Raw genomic sequence first — 25,630 nt, 5'->3', positions numbered from 1 at the left:
CGACGGGGGGCTGGAGAATGACCCCCCCCCCCGCGGCAACCCACGTGCACAGACACCCCCCAGGATGCGGGTGGGGGCGGGACTCTCCCAAGCCCCGCCCACAAAGGGCGTCCCGGGGGAGGGGTCCTTGAGCAGGGGCGGGGCCCGAGCCACGGCGGGGGGGCGGGGAGATTCCCCAGACTCCATTTCCCATGAGCCCCTGCGTAAACCCGCGAGGGGGCGGGGCCAGGGAGTGGACGGAAGCCGGCAGGAGGGGGCGGGCCCGGCCGAGCGGAAGGCGGGGGTGCGGAAGCCGGCGCGGGAGGGGGCGGAGCTTGAGCCGAGCGGAAGCCGGCGCGGGAGGGGGCGGGGTACGGAAGCCGGCGGGCCGCGCCGGGAAGATGGCGGCGGACGGGGGCGCGGCGGCGGCGGCCCGCGAGCGGCGGCGCGAGCAGCTCCGGCAGTGGGAGGCGGCGCCGCCCCCGCCCTGCCCCCCGCGGCCGCCCCGCGCCCGGGCCGTGCGCTTCGAGCGCGCCGCCGAGTTCCTGGCCGCCTGCGCGGGGGGGGAGCTGGGCGAGGCCCGGGCCATGCTGCGGGGGGGGCCCGGCGGGGAGCGGCCCGTGCCCGGCCTGGTCAACGGCACCAACGCGGACGGGATCAGCGCCCTGCACCAGGTGGGGGCGGGGCGGGGCGGGGCGGGGCGGGCAGGTCTGAGCGGGAGCTGGGGGCTGGGCAGTGAGAACACTGGGGGGAGGGGACAGGCCCCCAAGGGGGGATCTGCAGGGGTGGGGGCAGGGGCAGTCTCGGGGCGAGGGGGCAGGTGCGGGGGTGGATCAGCACAAGAGGTGGGGGCGGCGGCAGAGCAGGGCGGGGAGCTGGGGGCAGTGGGGACAGGGTGATGCGATGCGGGGAGCTGGGGGTCGCTCTGTCCCCAGAGAGGCGTAGGGGGCAGGGGCTGTCTCCAGCTGTCAGCCCGCCGGGCGGCACCTGCTCTGTGGGGCTTGGCGGTGGCTGGGGGGTGGGGGGACTGAGCAGGTGGCGGCGGCGGCTGGGGGGGCAGAAAAAGGAGCAGGACGCCTGGGTCCTATTCCAGGCCGGGGGAGGGGGCCCAGTGCGGAAAACAGCCTCGGCCCCCCGTAGCGCTTTGCGGTGCCGGGACTCTATAGAATTAGACTTGGCTGCCTTCCCAGAGCCGGGAGAGAACCCAGGAGTCCTGGCACCCAGCCCCCTTGTGTTGAATGCAGGGGAAGCATCGCAGTTCAAGTGACCCACCAGTCTCCAATCCACCATCCTCTGTGGGGTTCCTGGGGGAGGGGTGGACTGGAGTGAGGAGCCCTGCCCGAGCCCCTCACTCCCGACCCGTAGCCCCCTGCTAGCCCAGCCCTGGGCTCCCCCCAGCCCTGCCCATGCCCCTCACTGCCGACCCGCAGCCCCCTGCCAGCCCAGCCCTGGGCTCCCCCCGACCCCACCCCACAGGCTTCTCAGGGCAGTGGCCAGCCCGACAGCGAACTCCCAGCCCCAGTGGAGTCTGTGCTGTGCCCTGCGTGTGGGGACACCCCCAATCCTGGCCGAGGCGCAGGGGTCTGTGCAGAACCTAGTACAATGGGAGGCCCCGATTCTGGCCCGCGGGGAGATGCGCAGCGACAGAGCCCCCATCCGGCCCCAGGTTGTTCCCATCTCACTTGTCCCTGGCTGTGCAATGAATTAGGGAGGCCTCACCCTGGTGCCCTGTTGTGGCCCCCAACCTGCGCCCAGGCAACAGAGCCTGGTACGAACCAGCAGCTCCGGGGTTTGCCAGCCGCCCCGTCGGAGCACCGTGCGCCACCACCAGCCACGGTGAGCTCCAACTGAACAGCCCCTCCCAGACCCTGCCGGTGCCCCCCGCACCCAGCCCTGGGCTTCCGCCCCCAGCCCTGCTCCTCACCCCTGCACCCGCGGCCCCCTGCTAGCCCAGCTGTTGGCTGCCCGGCACAGCTGTGATCCTGGGGGGCTGTAGAGGAGTGACCCATTGACAGGGCCTGTAGAACTGTACAGGGGGTGGGGCTGTCTCCGTTCACCTGTGTCCTAGCTCTGCCCCCCTCAGCCCCCCAGGATCCAGGCCATCCCTACGCCAGGGCCCATCTGGGAGGTTATTTTAGGCGCCAGTCGGTTCCAGTCCTTTTCTGGGTTTCTCATCAGGGAAGCTCCCAGCTCCCCCTCCGTCCGTCCTCCGCCCCGACTTTCCATGACTTCATTCCCCTGACGGCCTTGGCTTCCTTCCCTGGACCCCAGCCTCCCTCCGCCCCCAGCTCCTCCCAGCAGGGCTGGCGGCCGACAGCTTCTGCCTCAGGGGGCTGGCTGGCCCGGGGGACCAAATGGGGTGCGGGGCCTGTCCCCGCTCGGGGAGCCCCCCTCAGCTCAATCCCTGTTGCAGATCTCCCTGCATGGCGGTTTGCCCAGTCCCACCCCGAACCCTGCTATAGGGGCAAAGCCAGGGAGGAGAACTGGGGGGGAGGTGCGTCAGTGAGTGTGGGCAGGGGACTGGAGCTGCGGGGGAGGCGTAAGGGGGAGCACAGGAGGGGGCTGTTAGCTGAGCGAGGCAGAGCTATGAATTCAGCAGTGCAGCCCAGCCTCCTCCCCCCCATGAGGTTACACACCCCAGTGAGTGTGAATTCTGGGGCATGTGCCCATGTGAGAGTAAATTTGGGGGTCTCCTGGTGCCCATTCCTGGGGCAGCATTGGGTCCCATATGCTCCAGCAACCTGTTACCATCTTCCCATGGGAGTGGGGTACCCATCCCCTACAGTCAATCTGGGGTGTCCCATATCCTTCCACCCCAGGGCATTCTGGGTGGGCCCATGGAGCTGAGGGATCCACACGCTTCCCCCCCCACCCCGCCTCAATCTTCCATTGAGGCAACTTCTTCCAGGACTCGGTTTGCCAATGAAACGGCTGTGGTTGAATTGAAATCAGCTCCAGATCCCCGGAGGCTGCTCGGCTCCACCTGGGGTTCAGCTCTCTGGCCAGGGGGTTTGGGGGAATCCCCCTGCGCTGGGCGGTTTGTGCCCCTTCCCCAGCCTGACGGGAAGGTGAAAGCCACCGGTGCCTGGCCAAAGCACCACCTGCGATTTCAGCCCCATAGAACTGAGGGTTCTTGCTGCTTGTGTCAGTTCTTGGTCCCTCCACTGGGCATCCCCCTCTCCCCTGCATCTGCTGCCTAGCTTCACCCAGGTCCCCCCGAATTTCCCCACTTCTTGGCTGCGTGCCAGGCTGGTGGGTGGTCCCCGGGCACTGCACAGAGCCCACTGGGAATGAGGTTGGGAGTTCTGTCTTCGCTGCCCTGGGGCGGGAGTGAGGGGCACCAGCGGAGCTGTTGGGGGGAACCCAGGGCTGAGACAGCAGGAGGCCATGGGTTGGGATTGAGGGGCACCAGCGGGGCTTTGGGGGAGCACAGGGCTGGGTAGCAGGGAGCTGCAGGTCAGGAGTGAGGGGCACCAGGGTGGGGCCCCGCTCCTCTTGTTCTGGACCTGAGCTCCCCTAGCCCCCTCCGGCACTGCTGGTGTCCCTCGCTCCCACCCCGCAGCCTCGTTCATGCGCCCGGCGCTCAGGGCTGGTGAGAGCAGTGCCTCTGCCAGGCAAACCCACCCCCCTCTGGCTATTTCTGGCTGCGCTTTGGGAGCCGGTGCTGATGCCGGATCCCACGTCCCCCCCCCCATGTCCCAGGGGCTGCAGGGCCCGGTTAACCTGTCCTGTCTCAGTCCAGCCCCAGGGCTGCTTTGGCCTAGGGCCAAACAGATGGATGCGGGAACGTGTAATGGCAAGGGCTGCGTGCCAGGACTCCTGGGTTCTATCTACTGCTCTGTGTGGGGAGTGGGGTCTAGTGGGTAGAGCAGGGGGGCTGGATCTGCTCAGTCTCTGACTCCCCCCCGCCACCTCCCCCAGGCCTGCATCGACGAGAACCTGGAGGTGGTGCAGTTCCTGGTGGAGAACGGCGCCAACGTGAACCAGGCGGACAATGAGGGCTGGACGCCCCTGCATGTTGCTGCCTCCTGCAGCTACAAGGAGATCGCCCAGTGAGTGGGCAGGGTGTGTGGGGCATGGCCAGGTGCAGTCAGCCCCATGGGCCCATCTACCCCAGTATCCTGCCTCCTCCCTGCCCCCGGATCAGAGCCACGGGCCTATCTACCCTGGTATCCCGCCTTCTCCCTGTCCCTGGATCAGCCCCACAGGCCTATCTACCCCAGTCTCCCACCCCTCCCTGTCCCGGATCAGAGCCACCAGCCCATCTACTCCGGTCTCCCGCCCCTCCCTGCCACCCGAATCAGAGCCACGGGCCCATCTACCCCGGTATCCTGCCCCCACCCTGCCCCTGGATCAGCCCCATGGGCCCATCTACCCTGGTATCCTAGTTCCAACCTCTCCCCGAATCAGCCCCATGGGCCCATCTACCTTGGTTTCCTGCCTGCCCCCCGGTCAGACCCACAGGCCCATCCAGCCTGGAGTTCCACAGTCCCCCTGTCACAACCCCCTGAATTCACACTGGGCTAGATGTGCTCAGAGGTTGGATCTGTGCAGGGGGGGAGAACCGGGCTCCGTGGGTGCATGTGTCTGATGGTGGGGTGCAGGAGGGACCCCATCCTGGCTGGGCAAGTGCAGGGTGAGTCTCATGTGGGTGCCCCCACCGGGGACGGGCTGCAGCAGGGTGGGGGACTCTGGGCATAAGGAACAGACGTGCCCTGTGGGCTGCTGGGTCTCTCCTCTCCCGCCTGCCCACGCTGCTAGTCCCATAGGTCAGTCGCTGGGATCCCGGCCACACATTGACCCCAATCCTCCCTACACCCTGTAATCCCTGTCACATGGCGCTAATCCCTGGTCATGTGCCACATAATCTCCCCCCCTGTCGGTGGTAGAGATCTAGGCTCCCCCCTCCTGCTCCAAAGTCCCCCCCCCCCGCCCAGTTCTGATCTCCCCCCAGCTCCCATCCCCACCCTGCCCTGAACAGCTACCCCCACAGCTGTGAGCACCCCTTCACTGCTGCCCCCCCTCATTGCTCCCCTGTGCCCATCCCCTGCTGCCCCCCCATCAATTTCCTCCTCTTTCCCACAGGTGGGACAGGCGCCTTCTGATGGGCCCCCGCTCCAACTAGGGAAATTCTCGGGGGGCGGAAGCTGGTGTCCTGCAGCCCCCTCCAAAGCCAGGGGCTCAGCGCCGGGTCCGCCTGCAGCCTTGTTACCGCAAAGGGGTCAGGTCAGGGGAGGGGTGGGGCTGCCCCTTGGCCCTGAGGGCCTCCACGGGCCAGGGGCGGGCTCTCTGGTCCGACGCTCTCGCCTGTCCCCAGGTACCTGCTGGCCCACGGCGCTCAGGTGGCGGCGGTGAACAGCGACGGGGAGATTCCCCTGGATATCGCCGAGGATGACGGCATGGAGGCCCTGCTACGGGAGGAGATCGCCAAGCGAGGTGAGGGGAAGGGCGGGGCCGCGGGAGGGGGCGGGGCCCCGGGGCGCCCGGCCCCGCCCTCATGCCCGGCCTGTCCCCGCAGGGGTGGACGTGGCGGCCGCCAAGCGGGAGGAGGAGGAGCTGATGCTGCAGGACACGCGCCAGTGGCTGAACGCCGGCCGCATCGATGACACGCGGCACCCCAAGACGGGAGCCAGCGCCCTGCACGTGGCCGCTGCCAAGGGCTACATCGAGGTCATGAGGTGAGAGGGGCTGGATGGGAGCCGGCACCCCCTAGAGGGGAAAGGCCCCATTCGCAGCCCCCCGAGTCAGCCAGTCCCCGCCCTAGGGCTGGGTGGGAGCCTGTGCCCCCTAGAGGGGACAGGCCCCATTTGCTGCCCCCCAAGTCAGCAAATCCCTGCCCTGGGACCAGACGGGAGCTGGCACCCCCTAGAGGGGAAAGGCCCCTTGTCCCAGCCATTCCCCTCTGGCTCGTTTCAGGCAGTGCTGTGGGTGCATGTTGCAAGCTTCCTTCTCGCCCTTGGGCATCACTGATGAACGGGCTGGCGGAGTTCGTTGTGCTCCCTGCTCTCCTTGCAATTCCGGCCCCCAGTTCCTGCCAGCTCCCACCCCCACTGGGCTGGGGGAGCTGCCTTCCTCTCTCCCCGCCCCCCCCCCAGAAGCTCATGGGAGCTGCGTTGGCTGCTGAGTCCCTCCCGCCCAGCCCCCGAGGGTGTGTGCTGCCCCTCCCAGTCCGACCAGCTTGGCAGGTCAGAGGGGCTCTCAGTCCCTCCTGGGGAGTGGAGTTAGCATGTTCAGATCTGCCCCCACCTTGAGTCCCAGGGCCAGTGAATAGCAGCCCAGCCCCCTCCCCCAAGCAGTGTGTGAGGCACCCTGGGGATTCAGCTGTGGATTGGGAGCAGCCATTCATGTCCCAGCCCCCTTACCCCACCTCCGGTAGGTCCTTCTTGACAGGTGTGGCCCATGTTTACAGCTGGGGAAACGGAGGCACGGAGGGAAAATGGCTTGCCCAAGATTGGTGGGGTTGGAAAGAAGGAGTCCTGGCTCCCATCCCCCCCTGCTCTAACTACCAGACCCCACTCCCTCCCAGATCCAGAGAGAGAACCCAGGAGTCCTGGCTCCCAGCCCCCCTGCTCTAACCACTGGACCCTGCTCCCCTCCCCGTGCCAGGGAGAGACCCCAGGAGTCCTGACTTCTCTCTCTCCCGCTGTGTAGGCTGCTCCTGCAGGCTGGCTATGACCCCAACGTGCGGGACAAGGACGGCTGGACCCCCCTGCACGCGGCGGCCCACTGGGGGGTGGAAGAAGCCTGTCGCCTGCTGGTGGAGCATCTGTGCGACATGGACACCCTCAACAATGTGGTGAGGGGGTGGGGCAGCAGGGAAGGCACAGGATCTACTGGATCACAGCAGCCCTGGCGCTTTAGGGGTGATGGGAAGGGAAGTGGGGGGTGGGGGCAGTGAAGCGACTGGGTGGGAGGAGGAGGCCTGGAAGTGAGCAGCTGCTGCTGGGGTGGGGGCTAGGGGCAGGGTGAAGGCCAGAAGGGTAAGGGAAGTTTGGGGGGGCAGATGGAGGCTTGGGGCCCCTCTCAACTACTGCCCCCTTGCTCCCTGCCAGGGCCAGCGCCCATATGACCTGGCCGACGAAGACACACTCAGCCTGCTGGAGGAGCTGCAAAAGAAGCAAGAGGATGTGAGTTAGGGGTTCCCCCCACCTCTAGCCCTATTCTCCCTCCCACTACTCCTGTGCCCCTCCCCCCCAGATCGGGGCAGCACAGCTTGGCCCTGCCTGTCCACTCAGCAGCATGGCCAAGACCCCCACTCAGCCAGATAAGGGGGCAGCCATAATGAGGGGCTGTCACCGTCCCGCTGCTGCTCTCCCCCGGCTGTCCAGTGACACCTGGCCCTAACCCCACTGGATCTTCCAGCATCCTCCCCGCCTGGTGGGGATTTCGGGGGGGGGGGTCCCAGGAATACAGCGACCTTCCCAGGAATACTCCCTTCCCTCCCCAGCTGCGCAGCAAGAAGGAAGCTCACTTGAAGCAGGCGGTGATCGATACCAGTGCCGAGCAGCAGCCAGTGTACAGCGCCAAGCACAGACGGTGAGTGTGGGAGGCTGTGGGTCGGGGGTGAGGGGCATCAGCATGGCTGAGGGGGGCAGGGCAGGGCTGGGCTCGCAGAGGGCTGCGGATCAGGAGTGAGGGGCACCAGCAGGGTTGTGGCGGGGGGGCCTAGGGCTGGGCTGGCAGGGGGCTGCGGGTCAGGAGTGGGGGGCACCGGCACCACAGGAGTCTGGGGATTCACTTTGAGCTCCCTGCTGCCACCCAGTCAGGTGGGTGGGGTACGGCCCCTTGCTCAGTTGCTGGCAGGGTGCCTAACGGGCCCCGCCCCTGCTGACCCCCCCACCCCCCTCAGGAGCTCCGTGTGCCGCATGAGCAGCCGGGAGAAGATCTCGGTGCAGGACCAGTCCAAGGAGCGCAAGACTCTGGGCCCCATCGTCCCGGACGAGGAGAACAGCTCTGCCTCCGAGGGGGACGAGGTGGAGAAACCCACTGGTAGGTGGGGCTAGTGAGCTGGGGCGGGGCCTGGGGCTGAGCCGGGAGGGGGATGGTGGGCCCATGGGGCAGATCATGGGGAGAGGTGCCGGGCTGCGTGGGGCTGAATGGCGGGGGGGGGCGATGCCAGGCCCCCATGTCACCCCAGCTCCTCCGTTCTCCCCACAGAGACCACGAAGCCCCTCCTGCAGGAGAGTAGCGGCTTGAATGGGGTCACCCTGCCCCCCGTCTCGCCCATGCCTGCAGGGCCTAAGGTGAGTTGCCTTCAACACGCCCCCCTTCCCACCCCAGGTCCCCGTTCCTGTCCCCCCCTCCCCCCTTCTCCCCAGGGCTGGATTGCGAGGGGCCTAAGGGGTGCTGACTCCCTCTGGTGGCTGAGTTCCCTTGTGGGGGCAGCTTCATGGACGGGCTCCTCCCGCTCCATGGAAAGGTCCCTCCTTCTGCCCCCCGCCCATTACAACCAAGTTCTCAGCTTAGTCACAATACTCTGGTCTAGTGGGTTTTGAATGGTGGGGGGGGGGCTGGGAGCCAGGACTCCTGGGTTCTATTCCTGGCTCTGGGAGGGGAGTGGGGTCTAGCGGGTTTTGAGCCAGGACTCCTGGGTTCTATCCCCCTGCTCTGCGCGGGGAGTGGGGTCTAGTGGTTAGAGTGGGGGGGGGCTGGGAGCCAGGATGCCTGGGTTCTCTCCCCAGTCTAATGCCCCCCCATGTGGATAGACCCTGCCGCATGTGAACTGGATCTTGATCCCAGGATGCCCCCGTGACACTGACGTTCCCCTGTCCTCCTTGTATGCTGATTCTCTCGTCCTGTCCTGCTCGTTCTGTGATTCACTAAGTGATTCACCCAAGAGGGTGGGGCCCAAACCCTACAATCCACCCTCCTTCCTCACCTCTAACCATTGAGGGGGGCACTGAAACTGACCAGCCGGGAACGGGGCAGGATGTCTCCCTCCAGCCCCTTGTCACCACGATCTAGGGGCCCCAGCCCCACCCTCTCACTGTTTTGGTCCCGCCCCTCCAATTTGGCCACATCTAGACTTTCTCCTATCTCTGCCCTGTATTTCTCCCCTGCCCGCACCCCATATTTGTCCTTCTACTGCTTGGATCCTGCCGACCCCATGGCCCCCCCGCCTTTTCCTTTATACGCCATCAGTCCCCACTGGCCTGCCCCTCTCCCACCCTGCCCGCCCTGGACACCCTGGGGCCGGCACTGTGGCGCCAAAGCTTACGCAAAACGGGCATCATCCTGGTCCCGCAGGGGGGCGAAAAAGCCACAGTGAGTGACGCGACACTCCCCCCCCCCCCCCCCAGCATGAGAGCCTCTTCTCCCTTCCCTTTGGCCGAGGCCTGTGGCTCGGAGGAGGCCGGGAGGGGTCTGGCTCTCCAGCGGTGTCACGAGTTGGCTAGGCTCAGCCGCCTGACTCTACTTGCTGTTCATAGGATCACAGGGCCCCAGGCTGGGGGACACAGAGGGTGGGGATCAAAGGGGCCTTGGCAGAGGTTGGGGGGGGGCGAGGGCGTGTCTCTGGTTCTAGATACCTCCCAGCAGCATCCTCCATTCTGGTGTCTTCTAGGATTGACTGGTTGGAGTGGGATCTAGTGAGTCAGAGCTGGGGGACTGGGCACCAGGACTCCTGGGTTCTCTCCTTAGCTCTGGGAGGAGTGGGAGCTAGTGGTTAGACCGGGGGGCGGGGCTGGGAGCCAGGATTCCTCGCTCCTCCCTCAGCGGAGGAGAGAACCCAGGAGTCTAGTGGTTAGAGTGGAGGGGGATGGGGGAGTCAGGACTCCTGGGTTCCATTCCCAGCTCTGGGGGAGGAGAGAAGACGAGTCACTGGAGCTGTGTGGAGGGCAGACCTGCCTCTCGGATCCTTTTCTCCCTCTCCGTCTCCACGCCCCGCTCCAGCGCACCATACCCTCCACTGTGTTGTTTTTAACTCTGACCCGCTCCCGTTTGATCTCCACGACGCCCCAAAAGTTTGATGGCCTGGGAAAGCCCCCCCCTCCCCCGCAGTACCTTTGGTTTGCCTGGTTGCTAGGTGCCATGGGGCAAGAGGTTCCCTGGCTCGGGGCCCATGTGTCCTGGCTTCTAATGACGTGTCTGACATCAAAATCCCCTCATTCCGATGACTGCTGGCTCTGCCCGGCCAGTTGCCACTTGGTTTTCAGCCAGTATCTTGGTATCTATTTGAGCCAGAGGGACCCGCAGTGCACCGTCTAAAAGCCAGAAGTCCTAGTTCTGCAGGGATACCTGGCTTGGCGTTCTGCTGTCCTTGCTTTGTGAGAGACCGGGGTTCAAATACCCCTTATCCCCCAACCCCGAATCTAGTCTGGTATCTCATCCCCGACGGCGTGCAATCGCGTCACCCCTTCTGTGGGAGCCTCCCTCTGGGTTTAACGCTTGTTTGAGACCCTTGATCGGACCCAGACTGTTCCCACCACGTGGCGGGATATTGAGTTTGCTTTTCTGATTTGGGCTCTGATCCTGTTCCCATGGCCCTGCGTACGGGGAGGGTTTGCGGGTGGTCATAGCAGGGGTCCCGCCAGCCATTCGAACCCACCTTACACAGGCAGCGGTGCTGAGATACACTAGGTGGGCAGGGCCCCTTCTGGGGGGGACACTTGCTGAGAGGACGGATGTCCTCTTGGCTGGAAAGGGAATAGCTCTGGAGACGCAATAATGGATTACTTTTTCCCCACTAGGGGGCGCCGGCTTCAATCTGTCCCCAGGGCCGAGGGCCTGGTTGGCTCAGGGGGGTGGGGAATGGGGCACGCAGCAGGGGGAAGCCCATGAGGCAGGTGGGCATCTTTCCCCCCCCAGGTCCCCCCCAGGTGTGCATGGCGGGGGGGTGTTCCCCTTCTGGGGGGATGCTGCCCCCCCTTTCCCACTCTGGTTAATTTCTAGCCCAATCCCCTTGCGTTCTGAAATTGACTAAAGATCCCTCTTTTAAGCCCTGTCCCCATATAATGGCAGGGGCGGAGGGCAGATTGGGGAAGGACATCTGCCTTCCTGCCCCTATGTAATGAGGGGACAGAGGGGGCAAGGTATCTCCACCCCCGCCCCCGAGCGCCCCCACCCTGCTTCTTACCCGTAGCCTAGCACGCAAAGCGATCGAAGGCCAGTGCGTTGTGAGGGGAAATTGAGAGTCGGGGGGGTTAATTAATGACACCACCCCACCCCACCCCAGCTTCGTGGGATGGAGATGGCGAATGTGAGGAGTGTGGGGTGGTGCATGTTGGTTTCAATGGGGATTTGTGGGGGAGTGGGGTGAGGAGGGGTCAAGGTGGGAGGATCAGTGGGTGGGGGGAGAATGGGGATGTCTGTTGGTGGAAGGTAGGGAGGATTGGGGGTGCATGGGGGTCGTGTGGGATTGTGGGGGTGTCATGGGCAGACCGCGCCCACCAGTGTAGCACGTCCGCTGCCTTTCGATCCCCTTCCGCGACCCCCCTGCCCCGAGGTTCAGCTCCCTCCGCCCATCCTGACTCCACCCCCTTCTCCCCACCCAACCCCCCTCCCCATTTTTCTCGTCCCCCGTTCCCCCCCCCCCAGTTCTCTGGAGGCCGCCCCACCGCGCCAGAGGATACGTCGGCGCCCGCCTGGAGGGCGGGGCTGCGGAAGACGGGCAGCTTCGGGGTGCTGCAGGATGCCCGGCTGGACGAGGGGCTCCCCAAGGAGGGCAGGATCAAGCGCTCGGCGTCCAGCCCCAGACTGGACACAGAGAAGAAGGTGAGGGGGGGAACCCTGTAGCCATGGGGGGCACCCGACCCCGATACTCTAGCCAAGGGGGCACTGAAACACAGACCCCTCCCTTTCTCGCTGTGGTAAATGCCACAGCAGAGAGGATTCTGGGAGGGCAGGTGTTTTCCCACAATGCAAAGCGGGCCTTTGAGACTTCTCGTGCCTGTCTGTCTTTCTGTCTCTCTCTCCCACTAACTGTCTCCTGCTTTCCCTCCCGCCTCAGCCACAGGACATCTGGGAAATCCTACAGAAGTGGAACAGGACTCTGATTGGCCCGGGGTTAGCCAATAGGAGCGTAGCCTCAGAGCTAGCCAGTCGGGAGGAAGGGAGTTCATCAGGTGACCTGGTAGGAGGCTCCGCCCATAGGGGGAGTGGCCTTATTCCCCTCCCGCCCACCTGCTTATTTGCCCTTGTCAGCGGTGTCCTGGTGCATTCTGGGACGCCTTCTGCTGTTAGGTGCTTAGTTGGAGCTGCCCTTCTGCTCTGGGGACGGTGGGGGGCACCATAGGGCGTCTTGGGGGCTGGGATCCCATCCTGGAGCATCAGGCAGGGATCACTTAGGATCCCACTGGATCCCTCAATCCCGAGGTCTGTTCTCCAGGCCTGCGTTTTCCCCTTAACTCTGCCCCCCGTCCTGTTCTATTTCTTGCTCCTTAATTTTCCTGATTCATGACTCTGTGCTCTAACTGCTAGACCCCCATAGCTGGGACGGAACCCAGGAGTCCTGGCTCCCAGCCCCCCCACTCTCGCCACTAGACCCCATTTTTTTCCCTTCCCCCTCCACTCCATTAGCTGCAGAAGGGACTGACACCCTGCCTCCCAGAGGGTATCGAGCTGTGCTCTGGGCACCGCCCCCTCCTGGCTGGAGGCCGGGGTAGCCCTGAGTGCCCTGCTTTAGGCGAGACATTCACAGGCCCTTTTTCTGCTTCCCTGCCAGAGCAAGGAGCTGCCGCGCCTGGCCCGGGTCCCGCCGACGCCCACCCGGCGCATCTTCACCCTGCCTGACGCAGAGCCAAGCCGAGCGTGAGTCGCCTGGGTGGTGTCCCGGCTCAGGGAGGGGAGTGGGGTCTAGTGGTTAGAGCAGGGACCTGGAAGGCAGGACTCCTGGGTTCTCTCCCTGGCTCGGAGGGGAGTGGGGTCTAGTGGTTAGAACTGGCAGCCAAACTCCTGGGTTCTCAGCCCCGGCTCTGGGAGGGGAGTAGGGTCTAGTGGTTGGGGGCGGGGAGCCGGAACTCCTGGGTTCTCTCCCCGTCTCTGGGAGGGGAGTGGGGTCTAGTGGTTAGCGCAGGGGGGCTGGGAGCCAGGACTCCTGGGTTCTCTCCCTGGCTCTGGGAGGGGAGTGGGGTTTACCAGAGTGGCGGTGTGTCTGGTAGCTCAGCACACCCTGTCTGACGCTCCCTCTTCTTGTGGCTTCACTATAGGAGCTTGGAAGATGGCCTGCACATGAAAATCGATGTGGGTCCTGCCCCCAACCAGCTTCCCACTTCCAGCACAGACCCCCGCGACCGCCGAAGGTAGGGGGCAGCCAGAGGGGCGTGGGGGTGATGGAGCTCTACCTTCAGGGGGTACTAGCACGGTGTCTGCAGGGGTAAACCTCTCCTGTAGCGCCCCCCAACTGAGCCAGGATTCCTGGGTCCTACCTTGGCTGTGGGTGCAGCTAGTGTGGGTGGGGCCACGATGGTGGTTGGGAGAGAGCAGGCTCGACAACTGGTGTTGCTGTGAAATTGCTGCCCCGCCACAGAGGGGCCGCATCTGGGCGAGGGCTCCCTGTATACCCAGCTCCCACGCTCAACCCCAAAGGGGGGCTGTGTCCCAACGTTGGGCGAGGGGTCCCCGGTCCAGCCGGTGTCACTAACTGCCCCCCTCTCCCGCAACCAGATCGTATCAGACCCCCGTGCGGGATGAGGAGTCAGAATCACAGCGCAAAGCCCGGTCGCGTCTCATGAGGCAGTCCCGGCGATCCACCCAGGTACTTCTACCAAGTGGTTAGAGCAGGGGGGCTGGGAGCCAGGACTCCTGGGTTCTCTCCCCAGTTCTGGGAGGGGAGTGGGGTCTAGTGGGTTAGAGCAGGGGGGCTTGGAGCCAGGACTCCTGGGTTCCCTCCCTGGCTCTGGGAGGGGAGGGGGGATCTAGTGGGTTGGAGCCGCACGGGGGCTGGGAGCCTGGACTCCTGGGTTCTTTTCCTGGCTCTGTGGCTGACTTTGGCCCGGTCCCTCCCTCTGTGTGTTGTGGGTGCAGTGACTCTACTCCACCTCCTGGGGGTGCTGTAGCTCATTTCCCTTCCTGTGGGGGTTACTGCTGCCCTGGCCAGCGATGCTGCTCCCCCAGGGGTGCCAGCCCTGGTCATGCCCCTCCTTGACCCACCTGCTCCCCTCCCAGGGTGTCACCCTCACAGACTTGAAGGAGGCCGAGAAGACCATTGGCCGATCCGGGGACGCCAGGGCCACCGAGCAGCGAATCGGGGAGGACGAGAAGCAGGGCCGAGAAGGGGAGCAGCTGCTGGATACCACGGTGAGGGCAGGGGCAGAGCCAGAGCCAGTCAACCCTGGCTCTAGCTGCAGCTGTGTCGTTAACCTGCAGGACTCCCTGCCTCCAGGCGCTGCAGTCAGGTAGCGGAGCTGGGTTTGTGTGAAGGGCTTCAGTGAGTTCATGGCCCCGGGGTTCTCAGTAATGGGGGGCAGGGAGAGGGCGGGGTAGTTGGGCCTGGGAGTCTGGTCCGGGGAAGGCGGGATATCAGCGTAGATGAGCCTGTGGGTCTGGTCCGGGGAAGGCGGGATATCAGGGTAGATGAGCCTATGGGTCTGGTCCGGGGAAGGCGGGATATCAGGGTAGATGAGCCTATGGGTCTGGTCCGGGGGAGGCAGGATACCGGGATAGATGGATCTGGTCCGGGGGAGGCGGGATACCGGGGTAGATGGGCCCGTGGGTCTGACTGCGGGAGGCGGGATACCGGGGTAGATGGGTCTGGTCCGGGGGAGGGGAGGTATCGGGGTAGATGGGCCCGTGGGTCTGGTCCAGGGGAGGGGGGGTACCGGGGTAGATGGGCCCGTGGGTCTGGTCCAGGAGAGGCGGAATACCAGGGTAGATGGGCCCGTGGGTCTGGTCCGGGGGAGGCGGGATACCGGGGTAGATGGATCTGGTCCGGGGGAGGCGGGATACCGGGGTAGATGGGCCCGTGGGTCTGGTCCGGGGGAGGCGGGATACCGGGGTAGATGGGCCCGTGGGTCTGACTGGGGGAGGCGGGATACCAGGGTAGATGGGTCTGGTCCGGGGGAGGGGGGGTACCGGGGTAGATGGGCCCGTGGGTCTGGTCCGGGGGAGGGGGTACCGGGGTAGATGGGCCCGTGGGTCTGGGCCGGGGGAGGGGGGGTACCGGGGTAGATGGGCCCGTGGGTCTGGTCCGGGGGAGGGGGGTACCGGGGTAGATGGGCCCGTGGGTCTGGTCCGGGGGAGGGGGGTACCGGGGTAGATGGGCCCGTGGGTCTGGTCCGGGGGAGGCGGGATACCGGGGTAGATGGGCCCGTGGGTCTGGTCCGGGGGAGGCGGGATACCGGGGTAGATGGGCCCGTGGGTCAGATTGGGGCGGGATACCGGGGTAGATGGGCCCGTGGGTCAGATTGTGACGGGATACCGGGGTAGATGGGCCCGTGGGTCTGATTGTGGCGGGATACCGGGGTAGATGGGCCCGTGGGTCTGATCCAGGGTGGGATACCGGGGTAGATGGGCCCGTGGGTCTGGTCCGGGGGAGGCGGGATACCGGGGTATATGGGCCCGTGGGTCTGGTCCGGGGGAGGCGGGATACCGGGGTAGATGGGCCCGTGGGTCTGGTCCGGGGGAGGCGGGATACCGGGGTAGATGGGCCCGTGGGTCTGGTCCGGGGGAGGCGGGATACCGGGGTAGATGGGCCCGTGGGTCTGGTCCGGGGGGAGGCGGGATACCGGGGTAGATGGGCCCGTGGGTCTGGTCCGGGGGAGGCGGGATACCGGGGTAGATGGGCCCGTGGGTCTGGTCCGGGGAAGGCGGGATACCGGGGTAGATGGGCCCGTGGGTCTGACTGGGGGAGGCGGGATACCAGGGTAGATGGGTCTGGTCCGGGGGAGGGGGGTACCGGGGCAGATGGGTCTGGTCCGGGGGAGGGGGGTACCGCTGTAGATGGGCCCGTGGGTCTGGTCTGGGGGAGGCGGGTACCGGGGTAGATGGGCCCGTGGGTCTGACTGGGGGAGGCGGGATACCAGGGTAGATGGGTCTGGTCCGGGGGAGGGGGGTACCGGGGTAGATGGGCCCGTGGGTCTGGTCCGGGGGAGGCGGGATACCGGGGTAGATGGGCCCGTGGGTCTGGTCCGGGGGAGGCGGGTACCGGGGGTAGATGGGCCCGTGGGTCTGGTCCGGGGGAGGCGGGATACCGGGGTAGATGGGCCCGTGGGTCTGGTCCGGGGGAGGCGGGATACCGGGGTAGATGGGCCCGTGGGTCTGGTCCGGGGGAGGCGGGATACCGGGGTAGATGGGCCCGTGGGTCTGGTCCGGGGGAGGCGGGATACCGGGGTAGATGGGCCCGTGGGTCTGGTCCGGGGAAGGCGGGATACCGGGGTAGATGGGTCTGGTCCGGGGGAGGGGGGTACCGGGGCAGATGGGTCTGGTCCGGGGGAGGGGGGTACCGCTGTAGATGGGCCCGTGGGTCTGGTCCGGGGGAGGGGGGTACCGCTGTAGATGGGCCCGTGGGTCTGGTCTGGGGGAGGCGGGTACCGGGGTAGATGGGCCCGTGGGTCTGACTGGGGGAGGCGGGATACCAGGGTAGATGGGTCTGGTCCGGGGGAGGGGGGGTACCGGGGTAGATGGGCCCGTGGGTCTGGTCCGGGGGAGGCGGGATACCGGGGTAGATGGGCCCGTGGGTCTGGTCCGGGGGAGGCGGGATACCGGGGTAGATGGGCCCGTGGGTCTGGTCCGGGGGAGGCGGGATACCGGGGTAGATGGGCCCGTGGGTCTGGTCCGGGGGAGGCGGGATACCGGGGTAGATGGGCCCGTGGGTCTGGTCCGGGGGAGGCGGGATACCGGGGTAGATGGGCCCGTGGGTCTGGTCCGGGGGAGGCGGGATACCGGGGTAGATGGGCCCGTGGGTCTGGTCCGGGGGAGGCGGGATACCGGGGTAGATGGGCCCGTGGGTCTGGTCCGGGGGAGGCGGGATACCGGGGTAGATGGGCCCGTGGGTCTGGTCCGGGGGAGGCGGGATACCGGGGTAGATGGGCCCGTGGGTCTGGTCCGGGGGAGGCGGGATACCGGGGTAGATGGGCCCGTGGGTCTGGTCCGGGGGAGGCGGGATACCGGGGTAGATGGGCCCGTGGGTCTGACGGGGGGAGGCGGGATACCAGGGTAGATGGGTCTGGTCCGGGGGAGGGGGTACCGCTGTAGATGGGCCCGTGGGTCTGGTCCGGGGGAGGGGGGGTACCGCTGTAGATGGGCCCGTGGGTCTGGTCTGGGGGAGGCGGGTACCGGGGTAGATGGGCCCGTGGGTCTGACTGGGGGAGGCGGGATACCAGGGTAGATGGGTCTGGTCCGGGGGAGGGGGGTACCGCTGTAGATGGGCCCGTGGGTCTGGTCCGGGGGAGGGGGGTACCGCTGTAGATGGGCCCGTGGGTCTGGTCTGGGGGAGGCGGGTACCGGGGTAGATGGGCCCGTGGGTCTGGAGGGGGGAGGCGGGATACCAGGGTAGATGGGTCTGGTCCGGGGGAGGGGGGTACCGGGGTAGATGGGCCCGTGGGTCTGGTCCGGGGGAGGCGGGTACCGGGGTAGATGGGCCCGTGGGTCTGGTCCGGGGGAGGCGGGTACCCGGGGTAGATGGGCCCGTGGGTCTGGTCCGGGGGAGGGGGGGGTACCGGGGTAGATGGGCCCGTGGGTCTGGTCCGGGCGAGGCGGGATACCGGGGTAGATGGGCCCGTGGGTCTGGTCCGGGGGAGGCGGGATACCGGGGTAGATGGGCCCGTGGGTCTGGTCCGGGGGAGGCGGGATACCGGGGTAGATGGGCCCGTGGGTCTGGTCCGGGGGAGGCGGGATACCGTGGTAGATGGGCCCGTGGGTCTGGTCCGGGGGAGGCGGGATACCGGGGTAGATGGGCCCGTGGGTCTGGTCCGGGGGAGGCGGGATACCGGGGTAGATGGGCCCGTGGGTCTGGTCCGGGGGAGGCGGGATACCGGGGTAGATGGGCCCGTGGGTCTGGTCCGGGGAAGGTGGGATACCGGGGTAGATGGGCCCGTGGGTCTGACTGGGGGAGGCGGGATACCAGGGTAGATGGGTCTGGTCCGGGGGAGGGGGGTACCGGGGTAGATGGGCCCGTGGGTCTGGTCCGGGGGAGGGGGGTACCGCTGTAGATGGGCCCAGGGGTCTGGTCTGGGGGAGGCGGGTACCGGGGTAGATGGGCCCGTGGGTCTGACTGGGGGAGGCGGGATACCAGGGTAGATGGGTCTGGTCCGGGGGAGGGGGGTACCGGGGTAGATGGGCCCGTTGGTGTGACTGCGGGAGGCGGGATACCGGGGTAGATGGGTCTGGTCCGGGGGAGGGGAGGTACCGGGGTAGATGGGCCCGTGGGTCTGGTCCAGGGGAGGGGGGGTACCGGGGTAGATGGGCCCGTGGGTCTGGTCCAGGAGAGGCGGGATACCAGGGTAGATGGGCCCGTGGGTCTGGTCCGGGGGAGGTGGGGTACTGGGGTAGATGGATCTGATCCGGGGGAGGCGGGATACCAGGGTAGATGGGTCTGGTCCGGGGGAGGGGGGTACCGGGGTAGATGGGCCCGTGGGTCTGGTCCAGGGGAGGGGGGTACCGGGGTAGATGGGCCCGTGGGTCTGGTCCGGGGGAGGCAGGTACCGGGGTAGATGGGCCCGGTCCGGGGGAGGGCGGGTACCGGAGTAGATGGGCCCGTGGGTCTGGTCCGGGGGAGGCGGGATACCGGGGTAGATGGGCCCGTGGGTCTGGTCCGGGGGAGGCGGGGTACTTGGGTATACAGGGCCTGTGGGTCTGATCTGGGGGGATCCCAACTTGCCGAGGCTGAGTCTGTTACCCAGTCTCTGTCTTCCCCACCCCCACCCAACTCGTGCCCCCTCCCCGGGCCTTGTCCAGCAGACACCCCACATCCATGGGTCATTATCCCCCCTCCGTAGGACTCGGCCGGGCGATGCCGCGCAGTCAACCCCGAGGGCTCCTGGGTGTATCCTGTGAATCCCATCATGGTGAACTCTCAGGCACAGAAAGGTGAGTCTGACCCCCTGCTGGGCCCCCCAGCCTCTGGCACTGACACCCCCACACCCCATCTCGTCCCATTGGGATCCTGTCTCAGTAGCCAGACAGCCTGCTCTGTGGGTGGAACCCGGGGGGAGGGGAGGGTTTTGTCCTCTGGGGTCCAGCCCAGCCCCTGGAAATGGGGGGAGCAGATTTATGCTATTGCCCCCCATAGATCATCCAGCCAGCACCTGCCAGCAGTCCCAGGAGGTGGCCAGCAGAGGGCAGCACAGCAACATGTTCTATCCCTTGTGCGCTGTGGTGTGTAGCTAGGAGGGTCGAGTGCGGGGGGGGGGGGCGGGGGCTGGGAGCCCGGACTCCTGGGTTCTCTCCCCGGCTTTGGGAAGGGAGTGGGGTCTAGTGTTAGAGCGGGGGGGTGGGGGCTGGGAGCCAGGACCGCAGGTTCTCTCCCCGGCTTTGGGAAGGGAGTGGGGTCTAGTGTTAGAGCGGGGGGGTGGGGGCTGGGAGCCCGGACTCCTGGGTTCTCTCCCCGGCTTTGGGAAGGGAGTGGGGTCTAGTGTTAGAGCGGGGGGTGGGGGCTGGGAGCCAGGACCGCAGGTTCTCTCCCCGGCTTTGGGAGGGGAGTGGGGTCTAGTGGTTAGGGGGTGGGGGCTGGGAGCTAGGACTCCTGGGTTCTTTCCCAGCTCTGGCTAGACATCCCATGCAGCAGCTGAATTAGCCCCTTGTGGCTTGTTCTGCTCACGGGTTGCCTGTTGCCGGGTGAAACTAACACACCGGAAAAGAGGCTGAGGCGGGTGCTGCGGGGTGTGGGGGTGTGCCGGTCCCCGCCCCTCACCTGCCCCATCTTTGCGGCAGCACTGGAGCCTGAGGGGCCAGGAGTGGGCTCCGAGGCGGAGGCCGAGCTGCGGAACCGGCTGGCCGTGCGGGACCGCCGGAAAGGCCGGCGGGAACGACGCTCCACGGGCATGGTGCAGAACGCAGAGGTGAGTGGAGGGGGCCAGGCTCCGGGCGGGCAGGGCAGCTGGGCCACTTTGCTGGCTGGGGGGGAGATCCGGTATGGCCTCCCTAGGGGGTAATAACAGAGCAAGGAGGGGGGCAGTGGAGTGAGGGGAAGGATGTTGGGGCTCGGACTCTTTTTGGGGGGGCTAATTGGGGGAGGAGGGGGGCTGAGATTACATGTAGGTGGTTATGAGGGGCTCATAGCTGGGCCAGCAGGAAGATCCAGAGGGGCGGGGGCGTGCTTCCCGGGGTGCGTTTGTTAAACCCGTCCTCCCCCCATGGATTCCTGCTCCTCGGTCTCTCTCTAGGGCGACGAGACAGAGGAGCCGGAGCAGCTGAACGACACTACCCCAGGATCCAGATACCTTCCGGCCAGGGGCTTTGGGGGATCCAGGTACCAGCCGGCCCCTGCATTGTCACGGGATCCTGAGAGACACTAAGTGGGGGCGAGGGGGTTCAGCCCTGGATGGGAGACCTCTGCGGGGCGGGGGGGGGCACACTCTCTGCTGGCAGGCAGGGCTGGCCCCAATGCCCCAGGGTGGCACGAGGGGATGCTGGGCTGCAGGGGCTCAGCAGGGGGCACTCTCCCCTGGCAAGCAGGGCCCCCCCCCGATGTCCTAGGGGGTGCTGGGCTGCAGGGAGCAGGGCAGAGAGTTCAGCAGGGGGTGCTATGAGACACAGTTGTGCTAAACATCCCACCCCAGAGGTGGCTGCATCGCGGTGCCGGGCGAGGACCTGGGGGGTTGCAGAGGTGGGGATTCCCGCCCCTCCCCCCCCACAATAACAGGGTGGTGTCTGTCTGTCTCACCAGCACGTCCGACCACTTGAACAGCCTCCTGCCCCACCGGACGGATGCATACGGCTGCGCCAGGCTCAGCAGCGTGGGCAGTGCCAGGGACGAGCGTGAATACAAAAAGGTGGGGCAGGGGCCAAACCCCCCAGCACCCTGAACCCCACCCCCTCGTGCTGGGGCTTCTGCCCCTCGAAACCACACCTTCACCCAAGCACTGGGATGGCTAGTGATTAGAGAGGGATGTGGGGGGGCAGGACTCCTGGGTTCTCTCCCCTGCTCTGGGAGGGGTGTGGGGTCTAGTGGTTAGGGCTGGAGCGCAGAGCCAGGACTCCTGGGTTCTGTCCCTGGCTCTGAGAGGGGAGTGGGGTCTGGTGGTTAGAGCGGGGCCGGGGAGGGAGCCAGGACTCCTGGGTGCCCTCTCCATCTCTGGGGGGGGGGTCTAGTGGTTAGAGCAGGGGGGAGGGCTGGGAGCCAGGACTCCTGGGTTCTGTGCTCAGCTCTGTGCTCTTCCCCCACCCCTCCCAGCTCTATGAAGATCTCCAGGTGGAGAACGAGAAGCTGAAGGAGCAGCTGCAGGAGTCGCAGCTGAAGTTGACGCAGATCAAGCTGGAGCTGGAGCGGGTGACCCAGGTGAGAGGGGCGAGGCGCCAGGGCTGGGGTAACACTGTGGGCACCAGGGGTGGGGGGCTCCCAGCCTCTCTGCCCCAGCGAAGCAGCTGAACGACACCACCCCAGGATCCAGATACCTTCCGGCCAAGGCCTCCGGGGGATCCAGGTACCAGCCGGCCCCTGCATTGCCACGGGATCCTGAGAGACACTAAGTGGGGGCGAGGGGGTTCAGCCCTGGATGGGAGACCTCTGTGGGGCGGGGGGGGCACACTCTCCCCTGGCAGGCTGGGGAGGGAGGGGCCCACTGCAAGGGAAGACCACACAGCCTGCCACTGCAAAGGATTCTGGGATAGCTAGCGACAGGAGGGCGGCAGCGTTGTGTCCCAGGGCATTATGGGGGACAAGGAAGTTCCAGGCAACGTGGGGGCGTCTCTTTCCGCCCAGACAAACTGCCCCCGGTGGGGGGAGGGAGTGGGCAAAGTCGGGCTGGGAGGAGAGACCTGGATGGAAAACCCTGGGGAGCTCAGCAGGGGGCGCTCTTCGATCCTCGCCCCCCCACCCCCCCTCTACCGACAGGCAGGGCTGGCCCCGGGGCAGCGCTAAGGTGCTCTGGGCTGCCAGGGGGAGACAGGGTGGGGAGCTGGGCATCGGTCTCCAGTGTCTCACGGCCCCCACACAGCTCCCCCCGCTGGCAGCCCCCCTGCAGTTACACCCGCTGCCCAGAGACGCTGAGCAAATATTGACCCAGGGCGCTGGGCTGGGCTGGTCCCTCTCCAGCCTGCTGCTTTTGCTCTGAGTCACCAGCCATTTGGCCAGTTATTGCCCGGGGGGGGCAGAATTTAAGGTGGATCCTCTGTATAGCAGGCACCTGGATCTGGCCCCGGGGCAGGGGACTGGCTGGGGCCGGGGTGGGGGGGGCAATTGGTCATGCGGCGGTTCCCCTCCAGAGGGCGCTGTCTCACACCCTGTGCTTGGTGTCGTTGGCAGAGGCAGGAGCGCTTTGCCGAGCGGCCGGCACGGCTGGAGCTGGAGAGATTTGTAAGTACCTGCCCTGCTATGGGAGGCACCGTGCCCCCAGGATGCTGCCCCCCATCCCCACCCCCAACCCAGCTCGGGTCTTCACTCTGCTCCTGGTGAGGAGTCCACCCTCCGAGCCTCGGGGTGTGAGCTGCCCCGCCCCAGCCTCAGCTGGGGCTGTTGCCTCCATGCACTCACCCCCTCTCTCTGGCCCCCCAGGAGCGCCGGGCCTTGGAGCGGAAGGCAGCAGAGCTGGAAGAGGAGCTGAAGGTAATTGGTTCAGCACCTGACTGGATGGGCCACAGTGTGTGGGGAGAGGGGGTGGGACATTGTGGCGTGGGGCTGATCCGGGGAAGGGAAAGGAGCAGACGGGATACCGGGGCAGATGGGCCCGGGGGGCTGATCCGGGGGAAGGGAAAGGAGGAGACGGGATACCGGGGCAGATGGGCCCGGGGGGCTGATCCGGGGGAAGGGAAAGGAGGAGACGGGATACCGGGGCAGATGGCCCCGGGGGGCTGATCCGGGGGAAGGGAAAGGAGGAGACGGGATACCGGGGCAGATGGGCCCGGGGGGCTGATCCGGGGGAAGGGAAAGGAGGAGACGGGATACCGGGGCAGATGGGCCCGGGGGGCTGATCCGGGGGAAGGGAAAGGAGGAGACGGGATACCGGGGCAGATGGGCCCGGGGGGCTGATCCGGGGGAAGGGAAAGGAGGAGACGGGATACCGGGGCAGATGGCCCCGGGGGGCTGATCCGGGGGAAGGGAAAGGAGGAGACGGGATACCGGGGCAGATGGCCCCGGGGGGCTGATCCGGGGGAAGGGAAAGGAGGAGACGGGATACCGGGGCAGATGGCCCCGGGGGGCTGATCCGGGGGAAGGGAAAGGAGGAGACGGGATACCGGGGCAGATGGGCCCGGGGGGCTGATCCGGGGGAAGGGAAAGGAGGAGACGGGATACCAGGGCAGATGGGCCCGGGGGGCTGATCCGGGGGAAGGGAAAGGAGGAGACGGGATACCGGGGCAGATGGGCCCGGGGGGCTGATCCGGGGGAAGGGAAAGGAGGAGACGGGATACCGGGGCAGATGGGCCCGGGGGGCTGATCCGGGGGAAGGGAAAGGAGGAGACGGGATACCGGGGCAGATGGGCCCAGGGGGCTTATCAGATGCTGACCCCCATCCTCTCCCCCAGGCTCTCTCGGACCTGAAGGCCGATAACCAGCGCCTGAAAGACGAGAACGCGGCTTTGATCCGGGTCATCAGCAAACTCTCCAAGTGATGCCCCTCGCCCAGGGCAGGGAGTCGCCCCGCTTTCTGGGCAGCCCCTTCCAACCGTCAGGGAGCCCCCCACACTCCAGACCAGCTCCCCTGCGAAGGTGCCATGTGAGGGGGGAGTCTATGAACCAGAAAAAGGCCCTTCCTCTCCACAGAGGGACCATACCCCTTAGGCCTCCCCCTCAAATCAGGGGCCTTGCTGATCTCCCCCAAAAATCTTTCCACTGGGGGTGGGGTGTCTGAGCCCCTGATAATCAGACCAACATACACACCCCCACCCGTCGCTCTGAGTGGAAACCCGCCCCCCATCCCAAAAAAACCCAACAACAAAATCCAGCCTCCGCCCCCGGGACAAATATTTATTATTTGTGGCTCTTTACAATTCCTGCTACTTGTTAAGTGATGCTCATTGTCAGTAGCGGGGGGGGGGGCAGATTCCTGCCCCATTTATCATGGGGGTGTTAGCGAAGATGGGGGTACTCCAAGGCCCCCCCACTTTTTAAGGCCCCTTCAATCCCCCCCCCACCACCCCAGCTAAACAAATCCCAGAACATTAACTCCCTTGCCACCTGGCAGCTTTGATTCTGCCCCACAGCACCCCCCTATGGATGCCAAGGAGCTGCCAAGGATCTCTCACCTGCCTGCCCCATGGGAGCATTGTGCCATGCTCCCCCCAAGTGGCAGTAAGTGGGGGGGCTGGCACACAGGCGAGGGTTGGGGGCAGCAGGAAGGGGGGCTATGCCATTATTGGGGGGGGCCCTTGGGGACAAACGGGGGATTCCGGGGAGGGCTACTATAGGGTCAGGCCCCAGAGGAGCCCAGCAGCGGATTCAGGGTGACCCCCAAATAAACAGCCCCATTGGGGCATCTCCAGTGTGCGCTGCTTAGGTCCAAAGGAGGCGGGGCCCATCTTCTGTGCTGCCCCACATTCCTGTCTCGGCTCCACCCCCTCGGAATCTTAGTGTTAAAAGGGGGCGGGACTTTAGTCACTCCCCCTCCCCTCCCCTTTGCAGTATCTGGGCCAAAGCCTGTCGATGGCAGGGGGGTGGTGCCTCCCAATTCTTCCTCGTAAGGGCTTCTTCCATTGTAGATTTGGGGGAGCAGGCACCCAATAACCACATGACCAAAGTGAGGGGGGTGCCCCCCAGCTCCCTAATGTCCCCCCCCTGGACACACGAAACGAATGGGGGTTCCTGACTTTGCCAAACTTGCCTCTATCGCAAACCCAGCTGGGGGTGCCCCCAGGATTATGGGGTTCAGGTAAGACAAAGGGCATTGCAGATCTGCTGCCCCCCCAGTGTGTTTGGGGGGGCCTGGATCTCAGAACGCTGCTTCAGGCCCCCCCAATGTGCTGTGTGTGTGGGGGGGGGTCAGATCCCAGTTTTCTGACCCCTTAATGGACCCCAAGCACTGCTCGTCCACCCCTTGAAAAGGGGGTGGGGGGGTGCTTTGGACAGATGCAAGTGCAAAAAAAGCAGGGTTCAGGCTCCCTTTAAAACCTGCCATGCAAATGGATTTGTGTCCATTTGGCCCCAGAGCATGGCCTCCGGGAAAGTGTCCCCCCCACAGTTTGAGGGGGGACCCCAAATTTCTGTGCCATACCACACCTCCTGCTGAAATGTCTCCCTGACATTTGTAGGGGAACTTCAAATTTCCAAGCCATTATTCTCTCCCTCAGTTCAAAATCCCCCCAATACCCAGGGGGGACCCCTAAATTCTGTGCCATGCAACTGATTTCCCCCCTCAGCAAAAAACACTCCCCCAGATTCAGCTGGCATCTGCAGATGCAACCATCTCCCCCCGCCCCCCCCATCCCTCAGCAAAATGAAAATCCCCATGAAGTTTGCAGAGGGGTCCCCCCCATTTATATGCCATGCAATCGCTCCCCCCCATGACACCCCTGTGAACATATCTGTATATAAAGGAAAGTATTTTCTATACGGCGCCCCCCCCAGAAAGATACAACGTGTGCAATACGGTAAAGGAAATTCTATATATTGTATTTGTTTATT

General features: G+C 65.8%; 1 protein-coding gene across 2 annotated transcripts; it reads left to right on the top strand.

The window, feature by feature from the left end:
- Positions 1–353: 353 nt before the first annotated feature.
- PPP1R12C (protein phosphatase 1 regulatory subunit 12C) lies at positions 354–23,898 on the top strand. 2 transcript variants are annotated; one of them, XM_038382161.2, is made up of 23 exons: positions 354–653; positions 3,901–4,031; positions 5,297–5,415; positions 5,498–5,657; positions 6,631–6,775; positions 7,032–7,106; positions 7,427–7,515; positions 7,829–7,968; positions 8,137–8,222; positions 11,515–11,691; positions 11,927–12,049; positions 12,641–12,726; positions 13,125–13,217; positions 13,582–13,672; positions 14,083–14,214; positions 18,852–18,942; positions 19,786–19,913; positions 20,238–20,323; positions 20,741–20,846; positions 21,248–21,352; positions 22,319–22,369; positions 22,568–22,618; positions 23,536–23,898. In XM_038382161.2, the coding sequence occupies exons 1-23, from the start codon at positions 381–383 to the stop codon at positions 23,620–23,622; spliced, it is 2,625 nt and encodes an 874-aa protein (XP_038238089.1). In that variant the 5' UTR covers positions 354–380; the 3' UTR covers positions 23,623–23,898. The 2 variants fall into 2 exon arrangements, with proteins under 2 accessions (XP_038238089.1, XP_038238090.2); XM_038382162.2 differs by lacking the exon at positions 11,927–12,049.
- The last annotated feature ends 1,732 nt before the right edge of the window (positions 23,899–25,630 follow it).

The sequence above is a fragment of the Dermochelys coriacea genome, chromosome 23 (genome assembly GCF_009764565.3).
Source record: "Dermochelys coriacea isolate rDerCor1 chromosome 23, rDerCor1.pri.v4, whole genome shotgun sequence".
In the NCBI taxonomy this organism is placed as follows: domain Eukaryota; kingdom Metazoa; phylum Chordata; order Testudines; family Dermochelyidae; genus Dermochelys; species Dermochelys coriacea.
Note: the sequence above shows the minus strand (reverse complement) of the source record. Positions and strands in the feature narration are given on the sequence as shown.